We start from the raw sequence: 21,446 nt of genomic DNA on the forward strand, positions 1-21,446 counted from the left end.
ATGTGTGTGTTTGGCTTACATTGTGTGTGGTGGTGAATGTATTGTGGCGTGTTGTCGCTGTCAGTGTTATCAGTGCCGGGGTTTATCGGGGTTCCCTAAGCTGCTCGGGGGCTGAGTCTAAGTGGTTTTGTAGTTCGGTTCGCGCATTATTACACCTGGATTGTAGTGTGGATGTGACAGCCTGCCTGGGGAATGTGCAGAAAATGAATACAACAAAGGAAAAATAGGATCTCGGCACAAGGCAAGATTAGAAGTAAAATGATGAGGACAGGAACGGTTTCTCTGAAACCAGATCACGTCTTTGGGGGAAAATTGTGCTTGAGAGTGTGGGGCTGACAACTATAACGAATATAATGCACATATTGTACACACATCCAGGTACTTTAGACCTTGTTAGAGGCTCTTTGTGCTGTATCCCTCATGTTTTCATGATATTTGAAGTACAACACTACTCAGAGATAATGCAGTTCTGTGCTGCAGTCATCTGAACATACTCAGTTTGTAGTTACACTGTAACTAATAAAGCAGCAACCTCAGTGGCTGAAAATGAAGCCAACACGGAAGTAACAAAAACTGCAGTTCCTCCAATGGCCACTTGAGACTGGCTCCAGAAGTGAGGCCCCATATTTAAATGCCTAACTTTACAGCAGAAATAAACATCAGCCTACAGCCTAGTACAAATAATGGTTTCAGTCTCTATAGCTAATTTTCTCGTTCATGACTGTAGTTGAATTTTAAAATAACTCACCCATTTAAATTATATTAAGGCTTAAAGTTATGCAAAATTACAAGCGTGGCTGCTTTGAGTGACAAGTGGGGGCCGTCATAGGTGGCTGTTTTCAGTAACCAGTCTTCATTCAACCAGCCTCAGTTTCTCCCACGCTCCACATCTTTGCTTATTTTTGGATGGCATGAAGACTACGTCCATTTTTAATTATGCAGTCTATGTAATTTGCTCAAAATATTTCACCTAACCATCAATACAGCAAAAATTAAATAAAGTACAGTATGTGGACAACCTGTCCCTTTGTTCCCAAAATCGGAATTCTAAAGCATGATATTTTAGATAATAGTGTGCTTCAACAGTGGATCAACAGTTTGGGGAAGGCCATTTACCTAGTTGGAAGACAACCAAGCAATTTAGAGCTTTAGAGGCTGGGCATTTTACTCCATAAACAACCACATATCCACATCTTTGAAAAATATATATTTTAAAATAGAAAAATAAACGTAATATACGTAGATGAGATGAGACTCAGCGCTACACGTTGCTGTAAGTTGACCTAAAAATCAATATGACGAAACAATATTCAGAAGAAATGCATTTATCACGTTTAGCGTCGTGTTTTGATAAGACACAATGAAGTTTGAACATAACTTAATTTATTTCACAAGAAAACTTCACAAGTTACCTTAAGGTTAGCCCAAGGGCTTTTCGAAGCTTTGACCGTTGCCATGGCAATCAATATCCAAATCCATATTCGAATGGGGTTTTTTTCAATCCAGAAACTTGATCCTGTGGTGTGTTTCCCACATAGACTTTACTTAGGCTGGCAACCCATTTTAGCATTTTGCTAAGATGTTTTGGTATTATGTTAGATGATGCGGACACCACGGACCAGGTCATGCATTCGGTACCACGTTGGTTTCAATCATTTTCGATAGGCTACGTCATAAATAACAAGCCTCCTCCTCACCAGCTGTTGAGTAAACAAATTGCGGGTGAAAAATCCAAAACGTGACTTGTGCCTTTTGGGTGAAAAAAATCCTCCTGGGAAAAGAAACAAGAGGCGGGGCAAGTCAGAGTGTGAGATGCAGAGAGTGAGTGGTGTTGCTGTGTGCATGTCTCTAAGGAGGAAAGAGGAGCACTAGAGAGAAGCTTCAAAAGTCCAAAAAATAGTATTCGGGACAGCCCTAGGTTACCTTAAAGTCATCTGCAGCTTGTGTGTTGGTAAAAAATAACATCCATAAACAGATGTTACTGACTGGTTAGGGAAGGACTAACCAAAGAAACCCCTTCCTACAGGAGAAATCATCTAACATGGAACACAATGTCAGGCTGAATAATGAAGTGAAACAAGCTAGCCACCTCCCGTTTCAACTTGACAATCCCCCTGTGCACAAAGCCAAGTCCATGAGGAAATGATTTTCCCAACACAATCTTGTTGCTGAATGGGAGAAAATCCCTGCAGCCAATATGTTGTGGAAAACCTTCACAAACGAGCGGAGGCTGTAGCAGCATATTAATGCCCATGAATTTGGAATAACATCTTCAACAATGACATATGGGCGACTGGACTGGTTCATTGTGTCTAAGAAAATCCAGAGGTAGTTTTTTTTCTTTGACATTCTTCTGAAATCTAATGTAAGAGTCCCAGTGAAAGCTAAAATTTTTGCCTCACATGAAAGCACTACCCTTGTTTTTATGCACAATGGGCTTATTTTTCTTAAATATTAATATATTCCTCTATTCTACCAGTTAATCATCTCAGAAGTACATGCCTATTTTTTCTGGGAGAAGCAATTAATCAAATCCTATTATATTCTGTCACACTTCAATATCGCCGGCTCCATCACTCTTATGTTTAAAAAAACGTGGACCGCCTCCCTCCTCTGCTGCCTCACAGAGCAGCTTGAGCAATCAGATGCTATTACAGCCATTTCTGCATTTATATAACATACCTGTTGAAACTGACAACAGAAGGGGCGACACCGCTGTTGCTGCTGTCTACAAATCTGGCAGTGTGAGTAACATGGCCTCACACTTGTTGCATCTCAAGTTTGTTGTTCTTATGGTTCGGGGATCTATTGGTAAAAATAGACTATATAATTTGTAGGTATGTGTATAATCACCTGAAAGTAAGAATCGTTGTGTTTTTGTTACCTTAGAATGAGATGTTTTTATCAAGTGCAAACCTATGTCACCCATTGGAGTACTGTTTTAAACCCCCAAGTTTAGCATGTCTGTTTTTCGGAGCCAGCCACGGTGACATACTGCGAGGAAACAATGGAGACACCAATATATGTTTGTAAAAAGATTTTAAGCTAGAATTAGGAAACGAGTTTGATCTGAGTTTAGTGCGTTGAGCTGGACAGACTCACTGAGAATGACCTGTCAATCAAAAGGTAAAAGCATACCCTGCTTTATCATCTATTTTACCTTAAATGGGACCATCATTTACTAAATGAACATCATAATGTATGGAAGAAGACTGAAACTAGTGACTGGGACCCTACACTCATTAGGAAACTGTTTACTGAGCCTGAAAAGTCGTCTCATTTCTTCATAAGACTCAATACTATTGGCGTTTTTTTTCAGCCAATGGGGCTGCCCTCTGCTGGCCATTACATAGAATGCATGTTTAAGACCCTGTTGGCTTCACTTCACATACCCAGAAAGCTCTAGATAGTCTGGTAAGTTTCACAGCCACCATAGTTTCTCCTACAAGCTTTGAACGCGAGTGGTATTCAGTTGGTTGCAATCAAATACTTTTGCAATACTCTTGAATTTGTTTTGTTACTTTATTGTTTGGATAGAAGCCGAGAGCGCAAGTAATCACTATGTCGCCAAGCTTTCAGGACCAACTATATTGCGACTGTATTGTTTTCAGCTGACTGGAGCATAAAAAAACTATATTCTTTCTTATAATAACTCAATAATGTATAGTGTGTAGTATGTATTATTTTCCAACTATAAGATGATGTTAAACTTATGAATAAATTATTTCTGTGCAGAAGTTGGCCCGTGCAGAACGGCTTCCAGTCAAGTAAACAAACTAACGTAAAGTGTAACTTACCGGTAGGCTACAGCTACAGCCAGTGGCTACGGATTGCCATTCGTGGCATTAGTTTGAAGTCAAGACGAACACATTATTAATTAATTCGTTATCACGAGAAAACAATCTTTGTTATATTGAGATAACGAAATAAATTCATTTGTTATGACGGGAAAACAATCTTTGTTGTATCGAGATAACGAGATAATAAGTCGTTATCACAAGATAACAGTGCATAAAAAAAAGAAAAATCCATGGCCGTTCTCGGCTTCCGTATGATTGACATATTTACCAACAATATTTCAAACTGTTGAAATGAAATGAAATATTAAATATATAAAACTATATAAATAATATATATATAAAACATGCATGCAAGCATACTGTATGTTATTGTGATAACAGGAGCTCTGACAAAAGGTTTGATGGACTGAGTTATGGGAACAATCTTAATAATTCTTGAATAATTAATTATGAGTAGGTGACACGGCGAAAGCATTCATTCCACTGAGATCATTAAAGTTCTTACATAAATGAATCTGGAAGACTGGAGCGCTCAATTTGAAGAATGGGAGCAATATAGAATGAGAGAGCAGAGCAAATGATTGAATGAAATGGACAGAGAGTGAGAGAGCGAGAGATGAACGAGTAGAAACAGAGAAAGTGAGATTGCATGAAGATGAACTGCGGACAACGTAATTTAATAATTCATGCATTAATAAAGCATGTCCAATGTAAACGCTCTTGCCAAACCTCATCGAAGCACCACTTCGACAAGAAGTACAAACTGCCTTTCAGTGCAGGAGGCTCATGGGAAGTCACACATTTCCTCTGGAGCTGTACGACAAGTTATGAATCACAATAATACAAATTCTGTCCTGCAACATATGTTGTGTTTAATTGCTCATTAAAGCTAGGGAGAGATTTTGGATTTATACGCATCCACACATACAGATTGCAATTATCCCTCTGACAACATTTCTCAGAGGCAGAAGTAATTGTCATTGGTCAACATCAGGGGGCCCCAAACTTTTTTCCCTCAGAGGGCCAAAACTGAAACTTATTCTATTATTGTTAAGATCCAAAATACTTAGATCCCTAATTAAGTGACTTCCTGTGCAAAGTGTCCCACTGCCTGATTATTATATATTTGTGTAGCCAAAAATTGGATGTCTGCTAAAAACCACTGCTAAAGATGAGAATATTGCAAAGGGCACAGAGGCAGAGAGAGGCAGTAAAGACGCATGGGATGAACAAAGAAGAAGAAAAGATAATTTGAAGAGAACAATGGCGGGAGATGAAGAAAAAGAAGATGAAGCGAATATCACAGAAAGGCAGCCGGCGTGTTAAATTCTCCCTGAGGAAAGCTCTTCAAAGTGAGCTGATTTACTCCGAAAACCTTTCCGAGGCAAATGTGAGAATGAACACTGTGAAAAAAAGAGAGCTGTGCATAAAATTTTAATCATGTTTTCTTTGAATCAACATGACGTGTCAGTTAAATTGTAGGTGATGAGTCTGTGGTTGAGTAAAACATAGTGTGAATATGACTCGACGTGTAACAAAACTGTTTGGCACAGCTCACATCTGCAACATGATCATCCTGCTGGCTTTTTTTTTTATTGTGAATAAGTATTTTGTTAGCATTTAACAACCACACCTCCCATGAGGCTATAAGGGACCCTATGTATGTCTCATGGGAAATGTAGTTGTATCAGGCAACTGGCAGCACTGCAGCTCTGTATTCACATTAGAACATGGATTCCATTCCCTGCATTTATGTACATTTACAGGATATTTTTATTTTACTTTTATTTTATTATTAACATAGAAACATTTTTAATGAAATTTAATGAAAATTTGAAAGCTGATTGTACGTTTGATTATAGTGATAGTCAGAAAAAGTGCATATCATTTGTACTACTGCATTATTTCAAATCACATTTTCTTTCAGAGACACAGGATACTATAATATTATATGATGTTAATGGCCTTTACTAACAGGAATACTGTCCTTTCCTAAGTCCCACCCATTTTGCTCTGTACTCTAATAACAGTTGAGCTAGCCTTATCGTTTATCTTCCTCCTTGACTGTACTTAGATATGTGCTAGGCTCGTCTACGTTATAAAAGACAACCACATTTTGAAGAGCAAAACATTGGCTAACTAGCTATATATGATTGATGTACAACACTACTGTAGAACTGACCCTTTTATTGTCCTGCCCCACTAGGTAGATAGCTGGATAGCTAGAATTTTATACAGTAGCGTTGTTTCAGGAAAATGTTATAATTACACAGTTCACCTGTAAACTACAATATCAATAATAAATAATAGCATGTTAGCATTGCCATTGTGAGGATGTTAGCATTTAGCCTAAAGCACCAATGTAAAACCGAACGTGTTGCTAGCATGACTGTAGACTCTCTCTGTAGTTTCTCTCAGTTGAATTTTGGCAATTGGACAGTAAGAAGACTGCAAGAAGATTTTAGTTGATTTGAACTGCAGAAACTGGCGTGATGGATGCTTGCTCACCATATTTCTAAAACATGCTTGCTTATCTGTTCATGTTTCCCTTCCCTGTGCCTTGTCCCTGTTGCCTTCCTGTCCTTACTCAATTCAGACAGCAACTTCGTCTTGGGGAACGCCCAGGTCCAGTCCCTCTATCCCATAGTCTACTGCTCTGATGGCTTCTGTGAGCTGACCGGCTTCGCCCGTGGCGAGCTGATGCAGAAGAGTTGCATGTGTCACTTCCTGTACGGCAGCGAGACCAGCGACCGCCTCACCTCGCAGATGCAGAAAGCTCTGGATGAACGTCGGGAGTTCAAGACTGAGATTATTCTGTACAAGAAGAGTGGTAAGAGCGCATGGCTTGGAGGATATTGTCAGTAATAATAAAAGTGTCAGACAGAAATATGTTATAGTCAAACCTACTTTCTACTTGTCGCTAACTTTCACACCCTTTCCTCTTTCCAAGCACCAAGTGTCGAAAAAGGGCCATAGCGACCTAACATTAGCTAAGCCTGTGGTTCACAACCTGAGGGTTGGGACCACCACTATGGGTCGCCAAAGCTTCAAGGCCTTCTTGATTTTAGGGTGCGCTAGAAAACTTTAAAAATATAAACAGTAGGCCTATATTTTCTTCATAGTAATGAACACACAATACAATACATTTCTTTGAATAAAACTAATGAAAGTAAATTGTTTAATAGAAAAAAATGGCCAAGGGGACAAGAAAACACTGAATTTATTGTTTTATTTAATGTTATTTTATTTTTTTAAAAACATAATACAGACAGTTTGCTAAATGAGGTGTCAACTTTTTGGAAAACCACTGAGCTAAACTGTGAAAATGATGCTTACGTTGGTGCTACGCAGAATGACTGGCTAACTAATGGTTATCTAAATTAATTAATTATAATGAATTTTCAAAAACACCCAAACAACTGTATTTATGATAGTAGTTAGGTAAATATGGCTCTTCTATACTCGGTGCTTAGAGTTAGCGTAGAAAGGATGTGAGATATAATGAGACTATTTATAGACACTGAGGTGATTGTCAAAATGATCAGAAATGCTAACAAACACTATACAGTATACAAAAAACTGTGCAAGAAGAGAATTTCTCTGGCTGGAATATTCAAATCTGTATTCTTTGGACAGGTGCCAAGTTCTGGTGTCTGCTGGACATCGTGCCCATAAAGAACGAGAAGAGCGAGGTGGTTCTGTTCCTGGTCTCACATAAGGACATCACAGAAAATAAGGATCTGGACCATGGCAATGAATCTGACACTGGTGAGAGAAGGCATGAAAAAGAAAGAGAAAGTGAAGCATTGTCCAATACCACTATAATTCACATGAAATGATCCAACAGAGTCTTGGCAGCTGGGGCACTAATCAGCAGACTTGAACGGTGATATTACAGAGGTGGTTTGGGTCACTCAGTAAATAACCTATTCTTTTTTTTTTTTAGCAAAGCAGTGCATCCCTTGTCCAAATTAATGATAAATTATTAATAGATTACAATGCAGATATAATAATGTGCCAAAGCAGTGCATATAAAGTTTGGATCATCCATTTAAACTAACATGTCATAAGACAAAGAATATACAACATCTTGACTGAATAATAATACTACAATTACTATTACTACCACTATACTGTTCCCTACTACATTACCAATGTACTTGCTGTGGTCTTCCTTTAAAAATGACCAATCACCACCTGATTTCCTCGGTAATACTGAAGTTTTATGAAAAGGAATTAAATCTGGTGACATTTTCAAGGACAAAGCAAGAAAATACAAGCTTCATCACATTCAACACATTATACAACAGTAAATGGTGAAACACCTGCTATCACTGACTGGGAGTGTAGTCATAAAGGCAACTCCTAGATATTCAGGGTTTTTTTTTGCTATGCTTTTCTGGTAAGGTCAAACAAATCTATGAGCTAAACGCCTGTCTAATGGACACATAAATTATGGAAGGGTACATCATGACATGCTTGTATTGAAATCAGTGTTGATTTGAGGGTTTCAGCGGTGAATGTCTGCCTTCAGCAGAACATTTTGCCAATGGATTTTAAATAATCTGTTGGGTTGAGGGATTCTAAGACATTATGAATTCCACAGCTCATAACACATTCAGTGTGCTAACATGACTCACAGGAGCAGTCTATGAAAGTAAATAAACAGTATGGTTCAGTATGCCTTGATAACCTCATAGGCTGTGTTATAAAAATCTAAATCAGATGTGTATCAATATTAAAAGTGAAAATATAATCAAAACCACTAAAGTGATTGTAGAGCTTAATGTGTAGTAGTATTAAAGGACCAATGTGTAGGATTTAGTGGAATCTAGTGGTGAAAGTTGCAACCAACTGAAATCCCTTGACTCATCCAAGTGTGTAGGAGAAACTATGGTGGCCATGAGACTTGTGAAAATGTTAAAGGCCCTATCTAGAGCCAGTGTTTGGTTTGTCCATTCTGGGCTACTGTAGAAGCATGGCGAACTCCATAGAAGAATTACCTGCAATTATGCTGCAACGATTTCAATAAAATGAACAGATTTTGCCTTGAAATTTTCTCATTATAAATGTTTTGCGTAACCCCCAGACCAGCAGTTCTACCAACAGACCACTTGTGAAAATGTTTTTTGCTGTTCAATGCAACTTTCTCACTTGCGTTCAGAATTCCTAAAGTATGAACCCTGTTGTGTGGACTGTAACTTTAAGCAGTTAAACTAATGTTAAAAAATGGTTGTCCTCTTCAATCCTTTATAGATCCAAGTTTCTTAACCACAGATTCATACAATGGCACCTGTGTGCATGTCCTTTTTGTGTCCTTGTTCTCAGATGAGGAAACTGGGCTCGAGATCCGCCCGATCAGCCGCCCTCCAGGCTTCAACATGGAGCGCCGCCGCAGTCGGGCCGTCCTTTACCAGCTGTCTGGACACCTACAGAAACAGGACAAAACCAAGAGCAAGCTGAAGATCAACAATGTGAGACATTTTGTCTTCAGTACCTTTTACTAAAAGTTATATTTTTGGACTAAAAGTTTGCACTCGTGCCGCCATCAGGCCAAAATATACACCTGCACAGAGAAGAAAAGATCTCACAATCCAATCAGCAGCACATTCATGCTCCCCATATGATGAACCACTTGATTGTGATGACCCCATGGCTTTTTCTCTAACACGATCCTCAACCACGTTCTAAGAATAGCAAAAGTATTACAGTAGTCGGCATGAGCGAGCACACCATTATTTACCATTATTTATCCATACTCAGAATGGGCGTGGCTTCAACCAAACACGGTGGTCCTTAAACCGAAAGTGGGCGGGAATAACCAGGAGTTATTCATTTAAGCCTGAAATTAATATGGGTTGATATTTACTATTTCCAAGTTTTTTAGAATACTTGCTCAACCCTATACAGCAGTATATTGTTTGTTCTGTCCAACACACTAGCAGTACTGGGATATAATGAACATTCAGCTAGCATCAAGTAACTAGCAAGACTTTAGATTCACTTTCGAAGGAGAGGATTATAAGGTATCAGCATATTAATCTTACAGACTTGCAGTTGCTGCTAAAGGGGCAATTTGCTTGTCCAGTACTGCTTTCACTGGCTCTGTTTGCAACTAGATTTGCATTTATTTCTAAGTTAATAAGATGAAAAGCAACTGGGATAAGACAAAACGTGCAAAAACTGTCCTTGCAGTGTGATCTTAATGACTCAGGACCTCGGAGGGAAGACATTTGCATCAGAGCTCTCGTTAGTCATTGGAATTCATTGCAAGGTCGACTGATCAGATATAATGTTTGAAAAGTTTCATCCTGTTGCATCAGCTGTTGACTTGATGCTCAGTTAAACCACCAGGGACACTGTATTGTTCCACATGTAGTTTATATATTTATTTGGTATAAGATGAATTACTGTATGGAGTCTGATGTGAATCAAACTTTATATACATCATTTAAACAATATTTCTGCTTATGATTCCAAATTTGACCATTTTATTTTAATTAGCCACTGAATTATGTAGAATTCAAACCATGCAAGACTCAACGGATTCAACTGAAACCTTGAATAATACTACACTATTAGCAGTAGCAGTGCTAATAATGATAAAATACTTATGCTGGCTGCTGATACTTTCAAGAGAAAGAGCTCCCTATAGATATAATGAGACAATCAAGTAAGAAATATCTAACACTAATATGGCTTATATGTCTTTATTATTTGTGTTTGTGTGTGGGTTTCCATATAAAGAGTGTTCTTGGAGCCAATGCGAACCCTGTCCCAGAGTACAAGGTGGCAGACGTCCAGAAGTCCCGTTTCATCCTCCTTCACTACGGTGCGTTTAAGGCCGGTTGGGACTGGCTGATCTTGCTGGCCACCTTTTACGTAGCCGTCACTGTCCCCTACAACGTCTGCTTCAATGCGGTGGAGATACGAGAGGACGGCGGCTCAGCAGCACGTAACCCTCCATGCGTCAGCGACATCTTGGTGGAGATACTGTTTATCATCGGTAAGGCTGCTTTCTTTCATGGGTTTTTTGCTTTGGTCTCTTTATTGTTAAGATTTTTTTAAAGAGGGGTCTCAAATGTATACTTTCATTTTTTAAAAAGGCTTAATAATTTCTTAAAACAGCCAGGGACTTCAGTTTTTGGCAGATGTTGCTCAGACAGAAGTAAATTGTGCTTTTGTTGGGGACTATTTTCAGCTTCAGACTTATGGTAATGAAAGAACATGTTCCCCAGTGCAACAGTGTGGCTCACTGACATTTTTGGATAACAATGGAGGATATATATATATATATGTATATATATATGGAAAAACACCAGACTTATTCTTTAAGTCTTGGCTCCTATCCATTAATATATTTTTCCACTTTTTTCTAATATCAGTTCAAGGGGCAACTCAATCTGGTGTACATAATCTAATCAAGTACGTCTGAAACCACCACTCCTTCTCTCTTAATTGGCCCATTTCAGTGCACCACAGTCTGCATCGCCTCCAACTCCTCCTGACACACAAGAGCTGGATGCTAATTGAACCTCCTGAACAATCTGCACTTGCTCTTTGCTGTATCTCAACCTGCCGTCCACTGATCCCACTCGAGGAAGGCTTGTTAAAGGAAATATTTTCTTACTGTCAGTGCTGGCCATCTCTAGGCTAGCCCTCACTGTTACAGAGACCTTCAGTGGTCTGCTGAAAATAGCTTTACAACAAACCTCTGTTAACAGCTGCATTGGTACCTTTTACATACAAACAAACGTGATGAATTTATGAAACATGATGCAATGTATTCTAGCCAATGTGACTGGTAGGACATCAGTCAGCAATGCAGATCCTTTGGTTTATACCTCAGATACCTTTGAATGCAGGACATTTAAAGGAGAACTATTCCATTATGGTGTTAAAACTTGTATTTTAAAGGTGCTATATACGACATTCAGAACCACCAGATGTAGCACCAGAGCACCAGCATCTCAGACTAAAACCAATGGATGCATCAGCTACAACATGCTTTTTGGGAAGAAAGTTGCGGAGTTAGATGAAAAGATCAATACCACTTTTATGTTGAAATGGTAAATCTGAAGCCACATCATGTTAGCTTAGTTTACCATAAAAACTGGAAGCAGGGGGAAACAGCTAGCCTTGTTCAGTCATTTCAAATTGCTCTCACTGTTATAGCACCACTTGGCAGTAACTAGTAATGAAACTAATTCAATTAAATAACACAATTACTGAAATTAAAATAGGCTTACCTGAAAATAGGGTAATGCAAAAGCTGCGCATCCGAGCGTGCCCCCTTGATTTTCCGGTTTAGGATCCAACATCACCTAAGGTGGTGCAATTCAGGCGATGTGAGCTTGCTTTCTGTTCATCAAATGTGATTATCTTTTAACTAACTATTGTAGCAAAGATTGGTTAATGTTTAAATCCTTGTGGGTCTACTTTTACTAAATCTGCTAACCAAGACAATGAGTGTAACTTATAGGTAGGAATGCTAGTTGTTGCTGACATCTGGTGGTCAGGAGTATTAATAACTAGATACATTTGTCTTCTCTTAAAGCAACACAAAAAAATAAGAAAAAGAAGTTACTTTCCCTACTTTATAGGCAGTAAATGGTAAAGTAAGAGAAGGCTAACTGTTTTAAGTCTTTGCGCTAAGCTAAGCTAAATGGCTGCTGGCTTAGCCATATATGTACTGAACAAATGTGAGAGTAGTATCAGTCCAGTTTGTAACATTTAGGAGGATATGTTTTCAGTAGTGTATAATCACCTGATAAAGAGAATTATTATGTTTTTGTTACCTTAGAATGAGCAGTTTTTATCCACAGAGGGAGCAGGTCCTCTTTTACAGTCCACCATGTTGAACCACCATGTTTCTGTAGCCCAAAAGGGACAAACCAAACACTTGTTGTAGATAGAGCCTTTCACACTGATCACAAGTTTTGCAGCCACCGTAGTTTTTTTCAACGCACTTGGAAGGCTGAGCTGTATTTGAATGGTTCTAATAAATTTTACTGCGAGATGCCTCTAATTCCTACACACTGGTCCTTTAGGTTGAAAATAAAAGTGTTTTTCCAATACTGCCAGACTGACAATGATGCATGTTGATGACAGGTCTAAGTGGTGTCTAGATTTCAGATTTGAAAGCACAGTTTAACAGCGTCCAAGTCTCCACTGATGGTGGAGTGTTTCCAAGCAGCACTGGCATGTTAAGTTGTGTGTTGTGTGCCAGATATCGTGCTGAACTTCCGAACCACCTACGTGAGCACGTCTGGTCAGGTGGTGTACGACCCCCGCTCCATCTGTATCCACTACGTCACATCCTGGCTGTTTGTGGATCTGATCGCCGCCTTGCCCTTTGACCTGCTCTACGCCTTCAATATCAGTGTGGTGGGTATTACAGACACACACACACACACACACTAACACTGTCCACACCTACAGTACACAGCCATATACACATTGTTATGTGTGCACATTTGTGTATATATGAGTGTTGGGAAAGTGCATATAAATCATATGGTGCGTTTGACTGTGCTGGCACTTTTGTGTGTCTTTAGGTGGGATTTATGTGTGTTTATGTGTATGTGTGATGTATAGGCAGAGGCTCTATGGGCCCTGCCAGTGGTAATAGATGTCATTCTTTAATCAATAGCACTCTCCTGCTGGTCAACTCTTGCTCACCATGAATTTAATAAGACGATGAAAGACCCTGCAAATGTACAGGGAACACCGAGGCACAGCACACGCACATTTACACACAAAATGTTTTTAACCTAAAAAGATGTGGCAAAGGAAACAGAGAGCTAACATCACATTCTTTTTAACTGAAAAAGAAAAAAACAACTTAAAACTTTTTGTTCTATATTTTCTTTAAACTCTCAGTATTTGCAATAGTGGCTTCGAGTGAAGGAAAAGAGAGTCTGAGCTTCAACAAGAAACTCATTATTAGGTAACTGGTAATTAAGATGATAAATGAGCGCGCTGACGACAAATTATAGGTGGAGGCAAGTGGATGAAGAGAATGATTAAATTGGAATAAGAACAAGGAAAATGTTGAATAATTTTGTGACTACTACTTTTTTTCTTATGAAATACCAAATACATTTATGTGTAAAATTCCTTCAACCAAGAGAGGAACAATTTGCTTTCGGTTGAGCTGCTCACAACTCATATCCACAGTATGGGGTCTCAAGTACATATTGCTTTATTTTCAGGGATTGCAGACCAAAAAGGTTGCTGCTGTAGAGGAATACACATGTGCCTTTGTGTTAGAGCTCCACAAATTCAGTTCTGATTACTTTCTGATTAGTCACCTTCAGGCTAGGGATTGTTCCACAAGCTTTTGCGACTCAATATTGTTATAACAATAAAGGTTTCTTGTTATACATTGATAAGTTTGTAATAACATGTTGTGAACATAAAAGCATATTGTTATAACATTATTATAAACCTTTTATGTCCTAACAATAAGTCATCACATAATATTAAATGTTTCACACTATAACAGCCCTATATATGCCCTATAGCTCACCTGGTAGAACTGGCATCCCATGTACCAAGTCCTTGCTGCAGCGGACATTGGTTTGAATCCGACCTGTGGCCCTTTTCTGTGTGTCATATCCACCCACGCTTTCTCAAAAAACTAATTTTGTTGCTGTAATTTCTTTTATCTAAAAAATAGTAACGCCTGTCCATTTTCATTACTCTTCTCTCAACACACCTCTTCTGTTGAGCTAGTGATGTTTAACCAGCTCTTGTTGGAACTGTGGGGGATGTAATTTGTAAAAGGGTAATAACAACTACAACATAAAAAAACCAAAACAATCTTGGATATTCTTGAGTGAACCACCTGATATACTGGTGAGTATGGTACATTCCAAAGCTGGGCGTTTACTGTTTCACTGTTAGTGATTTTGGTCAGGTTTTCTTTCCAGGAAGAGAAAACAGAAGAGTTCTGGTCGCTTCAACTCTCTATATTGGCTCAAGATAATAACTGTATGATCTATATGTAAGTTCATTCAGTTCAGAAAGATTCTAGGAGGTAGTTGTAAGAAGAAAACATATTCCCCAGCCTACACATATTGTTATAGGAAGATAACGTAATGTTGTTTTATGTTTTATGTTGCCGTATGGGCTTCAGGTAGAGCTGGAGGTTAGTGGGTTTAACAAGAAACAGAACTCTTCCTTGCGGTAAATAACACGGTGTCATTCTGGACAGATTTTAATCAGGACTATTGAATGTGCTTGGGAAAGTGTATGCATTTGTGTCTGTGATTAGTACCGGGGTACGGCAGAGATGAAATACACCAGAATTAAATTCCCTGAAAGGATCCGTATGCAGGTATCTAGAGAATAAAATGTTATGTGGGGTGTAATTCATCAACAACTGTGTTAACATTTATTGGGCGCTGATAAGAGCAGGGAATTGCAACTGCAGTTAGGAGGTAATCGATAAAGGGGCGATGTTAGATGAGGCCATTTTTACCTCAGGACCACAAGAATTCTTTCATTGGAGGTCGATAATGGCAGCGATTTTCTCTGAATGGCTTCTCTGGTTAAAGCCACAACTGGAATTTAACTTAATTTGCTGACCTGGAGCTACAAGCTTCAGACAATCTCTGGAGCCACTTTAGACTGTTTGCCAGCACTGTGAATGAGACCGTGGGGCAGTAGCATAGCTTACTATCAAGATGACTGTTTAAAATTCTCAGTGTGCATGGGTAATTTCTAATTACAAACCTTCCTTTGGCTCCAGATGGGAAACTTTTAAGATTAAACGGTTAGTTCTAATTTATGTCACCAATAGTCTACTGTATCTATCCAGGAGTAACTAATCCCATCCTAATGAGCTACACTTTTTATATCTAGTCTCAGATGTGTTTATACCTTTTAATCCATGACTCTTCTCTCCCAGAACTTTGGGGTTCACCTGCTGAAGACGGTGCGTCTCCTCCGCCTCCTGCGCCTCCTACAGAAGCTGGATCGTTACTCCCAGTACAGCGCCGTGGTCCTCACCCTGCTTATGTCTACGTTCGCCCTGCTGGCCCACTGGATGGCCTGCGTCTGGTACTTCATTGGACGTAGCGAGATCGAAAGCAATAGCCCCGCCTCCTGGGATATAGGTATCTATCTGTGTGTTGCAACTTGATGGAAGGATTATAATGGTTTCATTAGATGGAAAGAGTAGAGGGGCAGTATTATTAAAGACTGGCATTTTTGCACAATGACCCATTGGTCAGAACCGCCCAACCCTACTCAGTGAATGAGGTAGGACAGAGCACTGCTTTTTTTGGTGTCATGTTTGCCTGTGAAAAACCATGTATCTATGTGCTTTTTCTTACAATACTCGTAAATCCAATTCAGCAAGAATTGCAGTGGGAGGAGCCAAAGGGGATCCAATGAAGGAGTACTTGACAAACTTCAAACCACATGACCTCCTAAGCTCCTTGAGAGCAGTATGGTTAAGATAAATCAGTTCAAATATGTTTAAGATTAGCTATCTTACACTTTGGCTGAGGTTGGGTAAAGATAGTGGTAACTGTCAATACAGGAGGGCCCTGTATACTTTGTACCAGTGGTTCTCATCTGGTCTCACTTTGGGACCGGCATTTTTCAATGCTCATTAGGTCTCGACCTACTTTTATAGAATTCAAAAAACGCTAATGTATTTTTCAAATATTAAACACATATACAATTGTTACAATATTTTTTAACCTAAAATATACACATATTTTTATCCCTGCAATCAGAGCACATTACTCTCATTATTAATATGAATGAAATGAACATCATAACAGCATAACTGTTTACACACAAATTAAGTAGGGCCTACAAAACGGGCTGTTTTCACTTTGACATTTTGTTATTTTATTCACACTCCATTCAGAAAGATTCTGCGACCCACTTTTGGGTTGGTTGCAACCCACCAGTCAAGAAAGCATGCTTTATACTATACTAATTGTTACAGTCACATGATTCCATTAAGCGTAATCCCACAAGCACTAATTAGCTGAAATTCTTGCAATTTTGATACAAAGCAAAATTATGTAACTCAACACAATTTCCAGGTTAACTATTCTGCAGTGATACAATAGACCACATTGGCTGTTCAGGCAGAGTCTACAGCTGCCCTCGCTGATCTGTGAGGCTATACTTAGAAACAGCTGTGCTTTGCGCCACATGCTAAAAGCAGCATGCTAACATACTCACAGTGAAAATGCTAACATGCTGCTTTAGCTGGTGTATATTTACCATGTTCACCATCTTAGTTCAGCCTATTACCATGCAAACATTTGCTAATTAGCACTTAACACAAAGTACATCTGTTGATGGCACTAGTTGCAAAGTCAGGAGGTCCCCAAAGTCATTAGAATTAATCCTGTTGGGACCTTGAACATCTGTTGCAAATTTCACTAGATGAACAGTCATCCTTTTGGCACCATGGATGCCAAATAATGGCAGTCCACCCATTAGTTTTTGACTGACTGACCATTAGCCCGACTAATAAACTGACATTGCCATCCATGCAGCCATGCCGCAAGCATGAAGCTTGATTATGATGATGATGAGCAGCGCTTACACAAACCAAACATTTATTTACAGAAGATTCAAGGACAGAGTCCCAGTCCTAGCCAACAGTGTTTGACATGTGACCTATTGGAGTTGCCCTTCATAATACTACAACAGTCAGTTCTTCTCATCTGTATTATTTTCGCAGATCCAGAGCAGAGTATGAATACATGTTTGTATACACTCACTGTGTCCTTTTCCTGAGAAAACACTTCTAATTATGGTGCTCTTCCTCCCCTCCTACTGTGCCCACCGGTGCCAAACAACAATACTGTGAGGTGCATGTGGTGACGGTGGTTATCCTGTTCAAGTGATTTAATTCAGCAACATGGAATGAGACAACTAGGGATAAGGGGTAAGAATAGTGGGAAAACATACAGAAAGACCTCCGTGGAGCCAGATGTACATGGGCTGCCTAAGCTATGGCTCAGGTGGACGAGCCGATCGCCCATCAATCGTTGGGTTGGTAATTGAGCAAAACACTGGATGCTAAATTGCTTCCGATGAGCGGGGCAACGCTCTATCATTCTTGGTTAATGAGTGTGTGCGCCTGTGTCAATGAGAGGCTTTTGAAAGCGCTTTGTCCTGCTCAGCGTGAAAAGCCCTATATAAATGTCATCCATTTACCATTACACAATACAGGTCAACTTCAGTGCCTTTATTCCTCAGGTAGAAATTGAAAATGACAGCATAACAATAGAGACGCTAGAGGTTGCAATGTCCATCTCAGTCCACAAATTAAAATGTTGTTCTGAAGGTGGTGCTTATGAAAAACTGCAAAAGTGTCCAAAATCAAGAGGGTTCATTGCCTAGGGAGCATGAATGTGCTCAGTAAATCTCAGGTCCATTCTTAGATTTGGACCGAAGTGGTTTTGACCCAATGGTGGCGCTAGATGGAGGGTCAGGGACTCACAAAAGTCATTAGAAATCATCCTCTGTATCCTCTAGATAGCATGAATATCAAATATCCAAAATTCATCTGGTGGGTAGTTATTCATATTTGTCGCTCTGGACCAAAATTAACAGCTGGACAGACTGCTATTGTATTTAAGCATTTATTTTTTTTTTTTAAGCACTGCATTTCTTTCCACCCTCTTCCCACATAAAAACGAGGGAGTAAAGAATCTTTTACATTTAAACCACAAAGTGACTGCATTTGGAGGAAATGGAGGCAGGTTTATGGTAATGATAAATGGACCTGTTCTTATATAGCGCCTTTCTAGTCTTCCGACCACTCAAACTGCTTTTACACTACATTCATACAGCGATGGCAAAGTCTATCAAACAGAAACTAATTCATTCATTCGCATTCACACACTGATGACACAGAATCGGAAGCAATTTGGGGTTCAAGGATACTTCGACATGCAGCGGGAGGAGCTGGGGATTTAACCAACAACCTTCCGATTAGGGGACGACCCGCTCTGCCTCTGAGCAACAGCCATAACAGTTTTCTGTTACATGTTACTGTACACTGAAAAGTGATGTGTTACGAATTAGTCAGCTGTATTGGTAGTTTTGAGGCCTGTATGCCTACTTTTTCCACAGACATGAAAAAACACTATCCTCCCCACAGTTTTGAGTGTGTTCAGCTCTAGGTTGTTATGACCAGCCATTAAACTTCCCATCTGGGGCTAGGGGCCTGTGATCTTCAGGTGGGCCAACACAAGAGTCTGAAAGTATTTCATGCCCACAAATGTCAGGGTGACAGGCCTGTAGTCACTGAGTTTAGAGGGTTTTTTGGGGACCAGAATGATTGTTGAGTGTTTGAGGTAGGAGTGGACTTTACATTGATATGTGTGAAGATCTGATCAGCACAGGCCTCCCGGTGCCTCCCTGATCTTCTTTCTTTGGAAGAATTAACACCCACCCTTTTACAGAGTGAAGGGTGCAGGTGGGGGTTCAGTGGGCAGGGTTGAGGAGTGTAAATGTTGGCTTATCAAACCTACAGTAGGACACAATCCGGTCATCAGCCAGCTGATGGATCTCCACAGTGTGGGGGGATGGTTTCCTGTAGCTGGAGACGCCCTGCAGGCCTCTTTACACTGGCGTGTGTAGTTTAATGTCTGGTAATGCAGGATTCTATCATAATTTCTGTCGGCCTGCACACAAACTTCGTTTAATCAGATTCCTTCTCACCTCGTCTTCCCTGATAGGTCCATTGCGCAGTCCACCTGGTAGAGTTGAACATCCTGCAGATGTAGTGTATAATCCGAATGGGCCCACCAAGCCAGGTTTCAGTGGAGCATGCGTGTTTGCTCTGTTAAGAAACAGCAGTTCGTCCATTTTGTTGGACATTCAGCAGATTTACTGACGGGAGCGCAATTTGAAATCCTTGCTGTGGCAGTTTAACCAGCAGGAGTGCGATCTTCTCCTACAAGTCCGATAGAGAACTGCTGCTCCTCCAACTACAATACAACGACTTTGCTATTGTGTTTAAGACTGCTGAATATTCTGCTTTCTGTATATGGCCTGCCATACGTAGTGCCATTTTGTGTCTCCATGTTGGACAAATTCACAGATGAGGGTAATTTAGTAGTAGATTTAGTAAGAATAGTAAGCCAAACTTGAGTTCTGATTATACTGGCCATTTCTGGCTTGAATCCAAACATAGATAGTCCTACAGTTTTCCTTTCCTTTTAAATGAATCAACAAGCTTTTGAAAAGGGAACACCATGGATCCACTCGTTCCCCTGGCAGAGATGCTCCTATCCTGCCTGGTGTGCTGTTTAGCTGCTTGTCACTGGAAAGAACCATCTGTGCTCCCTCCTCTTCATTCCCCTCTTGTTTGTCAACTCAAATTCCCTGTCTCTGCCTTCCCATGTTTTTAATTCCCTCTGTATTTTTTGCTTGACCTGTCTCCCGCTCAATCAGACTTCTTCATTTGGCAATCCATTCTTCCTTCATTCTTTCATCTCCTAGTCCATTCTCGTCTCTCCATCTCTCTGTGGCAGTGTATGTGTGCCTCTGATTAAGTTTGGATTAGATAGGCCAGAGAATAGCCAGCTTAAATTTGAAGCTTGAGGAAAGGGTGGTGGGAGAATAATGATGAGACTAGAGAGTGGGGGACTATAGTGGGAGGAAAAGAGGATAAAGAAGGGAAATGGGGGAGCCATCTTATTTCAATGCACATTTAAAGTTATAGTGAGCAGGAGGATGTCTGCTAAAATCCATTCTTCCAGATTCACACCACAGAGCCTTCCTTTGTACAGAAAAAAATTAAGGCTAATTCTGAGGTATTGAAAGCTTGAACCCACTGGATCTGAGAGTAACAGCAACTGACCAAGATAAGTAGTACTAGTTGGCAGGAATGGGGTCTGCATTGCACTCCCAAAAATGACACACCGCTCCTCTATGTAAAAATTTAAAACAAATATACAGTATAATAATGATCATTTCTAGTCCACTAGCACGTTTTAGTTCTCTTTATTAGGGACCGAGCCAGCAACCGCTAGAGGTCCCTATTGTATTTGCTTCGTTTCTTTTTCTTACCTATTATTATTATTTTTAGCGCCTTTGATTGCGTTTTTGCCCCCCTGAACGTATACGAAAACTCAATTTTATTTGGCAAAGTTGTCAGGCCTGGTGAAAAATTTGATATTCTATGCGTCGCTTTCGGGTTGGCCACTAGGTGGCGCTACTATCATAAAAAGTGCGTTTAGGCTAATAACTTCTGCATAGGTTTTTCGCACATTCAAAAACCTTATTATCACGTTGTTAGCCACGGGCCCCACTTCCGCCTAGATTTTTTTTTTCGTTAGAGCGCGAAATGTCATTTTTCGTGTTCCTCCTACACGCTTTGTCCGATTTGCACGAAATTTTTCACGTAGCACCTGGGGACCGTCCTGGCAAAAAAAGTATTTGAAGAATTTTGATATTTCAAAAAATAAAAAAGTTATAAAATTAGCACTTCCTGTAAATTTTTCGTCAAAAAAGGAAGTGGACCATTTCTCCACATTGGTATGTCCAATTGACACCAAGTTTGGGTCCATAGTTCCCCATGTCTTCCTTAGGCATCGTGCACAATTTCAGGCCATCACCACAAGGTGGCGCTCTTTAAAATGAAGAAGTTTATAT

The 21,446-nt window shown here is 39.8% G+C and overlaps 1 protein-coding gene across 1 annotated transcript in view; it reads left to right on the top strand.

Moving 5' to 3' along the window:
- Positions 1 to 6,485: 6,485 nt before the first annotated feature.
- Positions 6,486 to 21,446, top strand: part of LOC118339958 (potassium voltage-gated channel subfamily H member 8-like) — a 33,677-nt gene continuing 18,716 nt past the window's right edge. Inside the window, exons 1-6 of the mRNA XM_035677789.1 lie at positions 6,486 to 6,630; positions 7,437 to 7,568; positions 9,129 to 9,274; positions 10,548 to 10,806; positions 13,030 to 13,187; positions 15,715 to 15,922. Of these exons, the coding sequence (XP_035533682.1) occupies positions 6,501 to 6,630; positions 7,437 to 7,568; positions 9,129 to 9,274; positions 10,548 to 10,806; positions 13,030 to 13,187; positions 15,715 to 15,922 (1,033 nt within the window). The 5' untranslated portion in view covers positions 6,486 to 6,500. The remainder of the gene's footprint in view (positions 6,631 to 7,436; positions 7,569 to 9,128; positions 9,275 to 10,547; positions 10,807 to 13,029; positions 13,188 to 15,714; positions 15,923 to 21,446) is intronic.

Source organism: Morone saxatilis, unplaced genomic scaffold (genome assembly GCF_004916995.1).
Source record: "Morone saxatilis isolate NCDOM2014 unplaced genomic scaffold, NCSU_SB_2.0 Contig6, whole genome shotgun sequence".
NCBI classification, from domain to species: domain Eukaryota; kingdom Metazoa; phylum Chordata; class Actinopteri; family Moronidae; genus Morone; species Morone saxatilis.